This window comes from Haliotis rubra, unplaced genomic scaffold, assembly GCF_003918875.1.
Source record: "Haliotis rubra isolate DU_JTF1 unplaced genomic scaffold, ASM391887v1 Scf1080, whole genome shotgun sequence".
NCBI classification, from domain to species: Eukaryota; Metazoa; Mollusca; class Gastropoda; order Lepetellida; family Haliotidae; genus Haliotis; species Haliotis rubra.
The window spans coordinates 50,896-60,458 of NW_025764982.1; the positions used below are offsets into that span (position 1 = coordinate 50,896).

Here is a 9,563-nt window from a genome sequence, read left to right on the forward strand (position 1 = left end):
CATATCTCCTGGTCGCCCTAACTACCAGGTTACCAAGTACGCACATGCCTGGAAACCATTTTGGAAATTTACGGTAAATACTGCTAGTGACATCTTATAAATTTACCTGAATGATATTTTATAGATTAAAAAATGTAGATCATGATCGTTGAGCCGATCAGTAAAGATACAGTCAACACTAGCGGTGGTCGATGGTGGTACCAGACACAGGGCTTCGTTGTGAGGTGCAAACGTTTTAACCATCTGAGAAGCCGGCCTTAATTGAAGAAACGGGACAGCTACAATATATGTTAGTCCTCTTCTTGTAATAACTGACCTCATGTGCAGTGGATAGCTTGACAATAGCCTGGTAAATATGTTCGTTCATTACATCGAAGGCTTGGTTTCTGTTGTCGTGTTCATTATCTTTATGTCTGTGATTCTTCCTTGCCTTTTGTAAATTAGACATTCTTGTTTCGTTATATGGTGTACTAAAGATGTCACGAAAACATTTTCAGTCACATTTTGTGCGAAAAAGATCACCCATCATACATGATTCAATGCTGATTGATATGCAACATTGTTTTCCAATAATCAGCATGGATTAGCAATCCTCATTAAAAGAATATGATCACATGGCTCTCTGACTGCCACCGTATGCGCTTCAAGCAATGCTGTTGGTCATCCATACTGATGTAACACTCCTTATAGTTGTTGTGACCAAATCACCTCTGAAATGTGGGGTGGAGACTTAGTGAGTTATTCATCTATTGTGCAAGTTATTTCATTATTTATTGACCTGTTCTATTTGTCATTCTATTTCTGTTGTTTGTTATGTTTAGTTTCTTGTGATTGTTCTCATACAATGTCCTTGATCGGACCATTGAGCTGGCATTTCACCTCTATCAATACCTCCACTAGATCTATGAAGCTGATGCTTTACAGACTTGTTCACACCTAATGCTTATATCAAAATGTATTTAAATCATTTGAAGCCGATTTTATTACTGTGAGTGAAATTTGAAATATATTCTGCAAGTAGTGGGCACACACATGCAAACATCGTTTCTTCCTTTCCTTCCTCTTTTTCGACTATAAAACTGGAAATGAATACGTGTCATGTATGGTTTGCTACCTTAACGTCATATCTGTTTCAAATCATTACAACCGTACAATGAGATAAAAGTCCTTAGTATTTTTATGAAACATATTACTCTGAATGTGAAGTCTGTCATATGCATATTCAGATCGACTACAATGCCATGGGCCTGATTTCATTTAATTTTAATTGGTGTACACAAATAACCAGTTACACAATTCGTAATGATCTAAAAGGCATATTCAGATGAGATACATTGTCAGTCAACTGTTTTCATTTCATTTGTGTACAAAATATCAGTAACACATTTCGTGTTGAACGGAAACATTTATGTTGTAGACTTCACAAGTAGATGGTGGTGATGATGACGAGTTATCAGACATACGAAGTGTAACTGGGGAGTATCCTGCTATCGTGGGCTTCGATTTTAAAAACTTCGACGCCGACGAAATGAAAGTTGTGACCTACCTGGTGAAGAAAGCCCACGCCAGAGGTCAGGTTATTACCGTCTGTCAGCACAACAACAACCCAGTGTCTGGGGGATCCTTCAGACTAAGCTGGGACAACGGCACTGTGATCCACACACTCAGGCGCTCACTGCCCGGTGGGGATGCCCATGCTAATTACAAGGCCAACTTGGACAAAATCGCTTCCTGGGCCAACACCCTGAAGGACGCTAATGGGAAGTCCATCCCCATCATCTACCGACTGTTCCACGAGATGGACGGTGATTGGTTCTGGTGGGGCATGAACAACAGGTGCCACAACACACCCAAGGATGTACGAGATATCTTGAAATACACCGTTTCCTACCTCAGGGACGTGAAGGGGGTCCATAACTTCCTGTACAACTTTGCCATCGAGTGCTTGTCGAACACAGACAATTTTCACATGCTGTACCCAGGGGATGACTACATTGACATCATTGCTGTCGACTACTACTACAAATTTACCCCGACCACAACAAAGGAAGCCTTGAAGACCAATCTTGCAAACCTTGTAGACATAGCCGAAACAAGAGGGAAGATTCCAGCTATAGCAGAGGCTGGTATGTTCGATGATGGAATCTACAACCATACGAATTTCTGGACTGACAATTACTTAACTATAATGAAGACCGATCCCAAGTTTCGTCGCATTCTGTACATTTTAGGTTGGCATAACATTTGCTGGTCAAACGCTATATGCGAATACTGGGTCCCTTTCAAAGGATTCAGTGGTGCGAGTCAGTTCCTGGATACATTCTACAAAGATCCTGTTATGGTATTTGAAAAGGAAATACGTGGTATAAATGTTTATGGATGAAATAAAATGATTGTGCCTGCTGTTTGTGTTGTATGTTCACCTCGAGGTGCGCCCCATAGGCCCGCAGCAAATGTAGCCTTATCAGCCCTATACCATACTACCATGCCTGCGGGATTATGAAAGTGGTAAACATCTTAGACCTGCATCACTCCATCCAGTATCATCCATGAGGTGATACACAGTGCAAAAATAGAACACTGTTCAAAGCGATGTCACTCATTCAAATGCATAGTACATTTTACTGTACTGACTTTACTGTTTCACATGTCCGCTGTGCATGCATCACGTGTATCTTCAAATTAGATATGAGGACATTGCAGTGGTATTTAATTGAGTTAGTGAGTATAGTTTTACGCCGCTCCCAACAATATGCTAGCTATATGGCGGCGGTCTGTAAAAAATCGAGTAAGGACCAAACAATCCAGTGATCAACAGCATGAGCATCGATCTACGCAATAGGGATAGGAGGACATGTGTCAACCAAGTCAGCGAGCCAGACAACCTGATCACGTTAGTCGCCTTTTACGACAAGCATTGGTTACTGAAGATCAATTCTAACCCGGATCCTGACGGGTTGATATTAAGAAAATAAGTGCAAAATGCTCACCCCACATACTTCATTCAGACACAATGCCAATCCTTCAAGATAAACACATGTTATGTGTGTCTGGTCAAGGGTGATTCACGTTCTTCTGCCTTGGTGATAATAGTTCATAATTATCCATTTATTTCTCCAGGTCCATTTGCCTTAGAGATCCTGGTTTATTTACCTTGAGAATTCGGGTCTATTCGCCTCTGTGATGTTGGTACCTTTTGCATTTGCCTGTTCGCACCTTTGTGATTGGATGTATTGTTGTGATTGACTCGGGTGCAATTTCCTTCACTTGACGTGCCTAGGACAATCAATCGTATATTAGTCTTTGTGACCTCTGATGCAATCTCCCTGGATGACTTTTCTATCGATTCGTGCTCTCAAGGGTACCTGTCATTGTATTATAATGGCCTTTCCCATTGTGTTACAGGGTTTTAATTGCCTAAATAAATGAAACGGTTCATATTTTATGTAGTTGTGTTCACATCCAATTTTCCATTTATATACTTTCATTTTCCCGGCAGTTTAGTCCCGTCACAAACATTGGTCCATTGCATATGGGAATTGACACACACATTGCCAAGTCACAAGTCACAAGAGAGTGACAAACCACACTGACATTGGCTCTACTGAACTGCTGAAAACTGGAAGCTAAGCCTCTCTTCTAACTATGTGCACACGACTTTTTTTCTAAATAATATACGACATTCTTGCCTTTTTGATCGAAGACACCTTATATATGTGGGACAGCTATAACACCTTGTATTAGATTTATAGAAAAGCATCCGAGGTAGTCTTTGATATTTCAAAAACCCAGGTCAAATAATGAATTTCACAAAATGAGAATATTCGGTTTCAAAGAATCAAGTCTCAGAAAGTGCAATAATGATTTTGCTTGTGAAGTTAGAACCATGTTGTATGTATCCCCCGACAAAAACCTGCAATACTTCGTTGCAATATGAAACGAAAGCGATGCTGACATTTCCGGAATATAACAGAACCTACGTAAATACTATGAAGAAAGCCGACTTCGCTGCTTCAATGGCTGTCTCCCAAAATAATCTGAGTGCCGCCAGTGAGACTAATATGTTCTTTTTTCACTTGGAAAAGTGAGACATTCTAGAATTTGTGGGGCACGAATTACAGGTCCTGACAAATTAAGTTGGTATGGTTGGCAAATGTTAAAAGTGAGGTCAGAATGAAACTAAATTCTAGGGGGGATATTGTTACGTGGCGTCATTTCGAATCTCAGACAGTGATTACAGTGTTTTGAGTAAAATAAAAATAAAATGTACGTACATCATGAATTGGGTTTCCATTTATACAGCAAGTGAAAAGTGAAAACAAGCAATATACAAAAATGAAAACATGCCACGACTGACAGGGACCGTAGCCAGGTTTTATCGCCAAGCAACACTACAAGACTATGGAGCAGTTATCAGAGGTCAACACGTAGCCTACCCATATCCGGTCGGCCACATGTCATAACTGCAGCGCAGGACAGGTTCATACGGGTATTCTGTGTATTATAAAATTTTATGTTGCGTTAACCATTCATTTTTTAATTAGATTTTCACTCAAAAAAATAAACGTATGTTCATTTATTCTTGACTGCCAACTGTATGGACTATTTCTCGTTGTCTCCATGTGTCGCTTAGAATCGCTATTATTTTCTGTATTGTTCTGGACGAAAATGGAGACGTATCGAAATGATGTACAATGAAACGGAGCTGTCAACACATGTGTAATATTTTAGCGGAGGCATTTACTTTTGTAGGTTAATTATGAGACTGGTGGGTGTCAGTGGACACCTCGTGTCATCCCTAACGACCGATTTATAATATTAATATGAATACTCATTGTATTTTTGAAAGTGCTCAAATGCAACATGAATACATTGAATTTCACAGATCATGCCTTTTGCGCCAGCAGGAATCTGTTTCTGACGGTAGTCTAAACTGGGTATTCGTTTACACTGACGTTTTAAATTGACTTGAACATGGACGATGTTCTGGCTTGTGAACTGAAGTCTTCGAGATTTTGCATAAGCACAGTGGCATTTATCTGTGCTGAGACAATTATTGAAATCTTGGGTCCAAGACAAACACGACTATGTCGAGAAACAAATCATTTTCCTGGACGTTTGCTCTACCTGTAAGCAGCGGAATATCTGAAACAGTGTTACAGTAATTCAAAATCAATAAATGAATTTTCCGTTTCATTTCTCACTGGAGTGTATGGTTTATTTAAAATCCAGTCGTGCATAAACCTTTTACGGCTAAGTTCCCCTTTACGACTGATTGAATCTCAGGATAATCAGGGCGGGGTATTGTTTTCCACAGACGTAACATATTCATCTTAGAAACGTTTAAAAGTCTTTTTTATGTTTTTCGGGTCTAATCCAGTTTGCCAGGTGAATACTTTATTTTGCCCCACAGCTTAGATGAGACTTGACGAAATACACCGAATAAAAACAACAACAAGAAATGAGTTCACGCTCATGTAGGCAAGTCACATAGACTAACCAGCCTCTCTGATATTGACGCTATATACCACAAGGAGCTAGCATCTACTCTAAACCGTGCCCACTCGGGTTTTGTTTCTTAACGGCATGCGATACCCTTGTTTTTTTATCATAGACACATTTTTACTTGTGAAAGCTATGACTCATATGCCAAACACATTGGATTAAATTAATATATTTTAAAAACATCTTTCAGAAACACATATGTTCGACAAAAATATTTCTAATGAAATATCAAAGTGGATTCACTCCATCCAATAGCTCATTCTAGTCAATAAACAGGACAGCTAACCAGCTCAAATTTCGAGGTCCATGACATAAAGAAATTCAGTTTCAAGAACTAAGTCTCAGAAAGTGCTATAATGGACAGTATGAGTCACACATGTAACGTTAGAACCATGCCATACATGTACAGTGACAAAAACACTGCACTACATTTGACGAGAAGCATCTTGTTGCAAATTGAGACTACAGAAAAAGTAACAGAACCTACGCAAATATCACGACAAAATCCTACTTCGAAGCTTCACTGCCCGTTCCTCCAAAATAGCATGAGTGCCGCCAGCGAGACGATGGTTTCTTTCACTTGAAAAAGTAAGACCTTTCATAATTAGTGGGGCACGAATTACAAATTAACCCGCCGGAAGCTACTTTAGCGTTGGCAAGGTTAGCAAATGTCAAAATTGACGGACCGAACGAAACGGAATTCTAGGGGATATTGTTACGAGGCGTCATTGCCCCGTTTCAAATTACAGACACTGATTACAACATTGTTATCAGTGAGAAAAGTAAGCCCTATTAAAAATTAGATTTAGTAGCTCAGTAGATACAAGATGAGGTCGCAGTTTCTGGATGAGGTAAGTAATCTCCATACGTACAATGTCATTTAACAAAATAGTGGCACTTTAATTTTATTTACCAGTGTCAGACTGAAAGTCCCCATGGTCTCTATGATGGTGATCTAACTTCAGTTGATGGCGATCCATAGCCCGTTTTTATTTTGTATTTCTCTTTAACAGTAAAATAGTTTTAGATTTACATGCCAGTTTTACATTAATATCTAAATATTCTAGTACTTTTACCGTCCCTATAGATGTTCTGTATAGCTTTATTAATCTATTACCAATGTATGAATTCCTAAATATTGCGGATGTGACTATAAATTTTAACTCTTTCACTCAGAGTTTTGTTTCATGTTTCATATTCCCTGGATCCCCTGTTACTTTAATCCCATACTCTTCTGCATTTTTAATTATTAAAATGCATTCGTCATCAACTTGTGTCCAATATGCTTATTCCCAATGGGTGACACTCTCAGTTGGAATGGATATAATACATTATATGGGTGAGTGAGTGAGTTAAGATGTTTAAGTCACATCGGCAGTATTCAGCCATACCGTGACTATATCAAGTCATATATTAATAATAATTATAGGTAAAGTATAAAAACCTGCCAACGAAGGACAGTAAAACAACTAGAATAACACATATATAAATGTAAAACTAGTAATATAATCTAAAACATTTTACTATACACGACAATACAATATAAACAACATGCTTTTGATTGCCAACAGCCGAAGGTAGATCACCATACTAGGGACCATGGTGACTTACATTACTTTTGCTATCTACATCGATCCAAGCTGGATTTACACCATCCCTTCAGCTGTCAGCAATTTTTGACACTCTAGCCATAACATTAAAATAACATATATTCTGCAGTTAAAAACCATAATAAGTTTAAATTCACTTGAATTGTTTTTTGGATAGATATGATGGGCCAAGTGCATTTCCAGATAGTATATATAAATGTTATAGTCCTAACATATTTACAGCAGTGGAGGGTCACACCACAAAGTGTAAAACCTTGGTATAACTTATCACTTCTCTGATAGGGCGGTGGGGTAGCCTTGTGGTTAAAGCGTTCCCTCATCACACGGACGACCCGGGTTCAATTCCCCACTTGGGTGCTATGTTTAAAGCCCATTTCTTGCACCGCCTCCGTGGTGTAGTGGTTAGAGCGTCCACCCGGAGAGCGGATGGTCGTGGGTTCGATCCCCGACTGCGTCATACCAAAATATGGTGCTTGTTGGTCCCTGCCTGGCGCTCGGCATTAATGGGTACAACAAGGACTGGTCGGCTCGGAGTCAGTATAATGTGTCTGAGTGGGGTATTCATGCTTCACTGCAGCATGGTATCTCAGTGGGCTAGCACTATAAAACCAGCTTAAGTCTGGGCTAGTACAAGCAGCCGCACATACACATACACACGCATGCACGTCGTCATATGAGCGAAATATTCTCAAGTACGACGTAAAACGCAATTTCAACTCACCTCACCCATTTCTTGTGTTCCCTTGCCGTGGAAGATTGCTAAAAGCGGCATAAAACCATACTCACTAGCACTTCTCTGTTCCCACACTTAGTTACCATTCAGTAACCTAATTATATTTTTGTCATCAGTTGTAGCTATCCTAATAGAGTCACACATAATGTATCAATGTACGACCATGCAATGCGATATATATACATACACATACATACATACATACATACATACATACATATATATATATATATATAAAACCATACTCACTAGCCATACATATATATAAAAGAAGTTTCTGAAGTTTCAGGGAGATAAAAGTGAAACATGTTGGAGAAGATCCGTGTCGTGTGATTATTTCAGAAACTTCTTATATATGTATTACTGTACGCTCGGTATTCTCATCACTTTCTTTATATATATATACCTAAAAATACCTTCAAACGCAATAAAATGGATACCATTGCAATGCTGATGTCCGTGGGATGGAGGGATTACATTTGTCTTATCAGTGCTGTTTGTGGACTTTACCCTTCATAGATCCGGACAATGTCCTCAAGGAGAGTCTTAATGGACGTCTTGATTAGAACAGAACCAGAAAGCACCATTCAAGGAGACCAATGCCAGGAGGAGTCTGGCTATTTTCTGAAAAGATTTAACCTGAAGACATCTTTTTGTCATCTTCATCTGGCGGTTTAGTCACAGTTCGATAACCAGTTTTTTCTTTGTCAAATCCGCTTCTGCTCAAAAGGGATCAATATTTAATTTGGATGATGACAAATATTCTTCCTGCCTTCGGCATTAACTATTCATATATATTTAACATAGGAATCCGCGTATGAAAAGAATCGATAAATCATTATTCTTGATTTCTTCACAGAGTATTGTTGGCAAAAGATCTCGGATATTTGCCAAAAGTATAGCATACTGAAGTTCAGTGTTACGACAATCGACATTAATTTACATTTCGCCAAATCCCCCCATTGAAAGTAAGTTAGCATTGATAGTTCAGCCGGGTTATACAAACACTTGTGGAATAAGACATCCTTCCCTCACATCCTATATTCAGATATAGCACTTCACTCTGACACATTCCTCAAAGTCCTCCGTTTACTGGAAACTGTAATCTCAGAAGTTAAGCAGAGAAGACTTCTTTATTCCACTTCTTTAGTATTTAAGTATGTTTCGTTATAAAATCTGAAAAACACTGCTAAAGCGGGAGTTTTTTGGTTTGTTTGTTATTTAAAGTCGCATTTATCAATATTCAAGCTGTATCACAGCAGTCTAATCTGGACCAGATATCCAGTGATTGATATGGAGCTAACAGTTAATCTGGATAAGACGAATATTGTCATATTCAGGAAAGGCGGTCGAGTCGCAGCAAAGGAGAGATGGACATATAAAGGAGTCAGAATCAACGTAGTAAAAAGAGTACAAGTATCTTGGCATCATGTTTACACAAACCTTAAACCTGAGTAAATCTGTACAGCAACTAGCAACCAGAGCGAAGAAGGCATTTTGTGAACTTCAATCAATCTTATATAAAGTTGATGTCATAACACCCCAAATATTTTGTAAACTATTCGACGTCCAAATTCAACCTATTTTACTCTACGGCTCCGAAATATGGGGATGTCACTGTTTTCATTCAATAGAAAAACTACATTTATTCGCTTGCAAAAAATTCTTAAATGTTGGACTCTCCACCCCTAATAACATGGTGTATGGTGAGTGTG

At 38.8% G+C, this 9,563-nt stretch overlaps 1 protein-coding gene across 1 annotated transcript; it reads left to right on the forward strand.

The window, feature by feature from the left end:
- Nucleotides 1-1,528: 1,528 nt before the first annotated feature.
- On the forward strand, nucleotides 1,529-8,414 carry LOC124281842 (mannan endo-1,4-beta-mannosidase-like). The gene is made up of 2 exons (XM_046717843.1): nucleotides 1,529-2,126; nucleotides 8,368-8,414. Exons 1-2 carry the CDS (start codon nucleotides 1,529-1,531, stop codon nucleotides 8,412-8,414), a joined length of 645 nt encoding a protein of 214 aa, XP_046573799.1.
- Nucleotides 8,415-9,563: the final 1,149 nt, after the last annotated feature.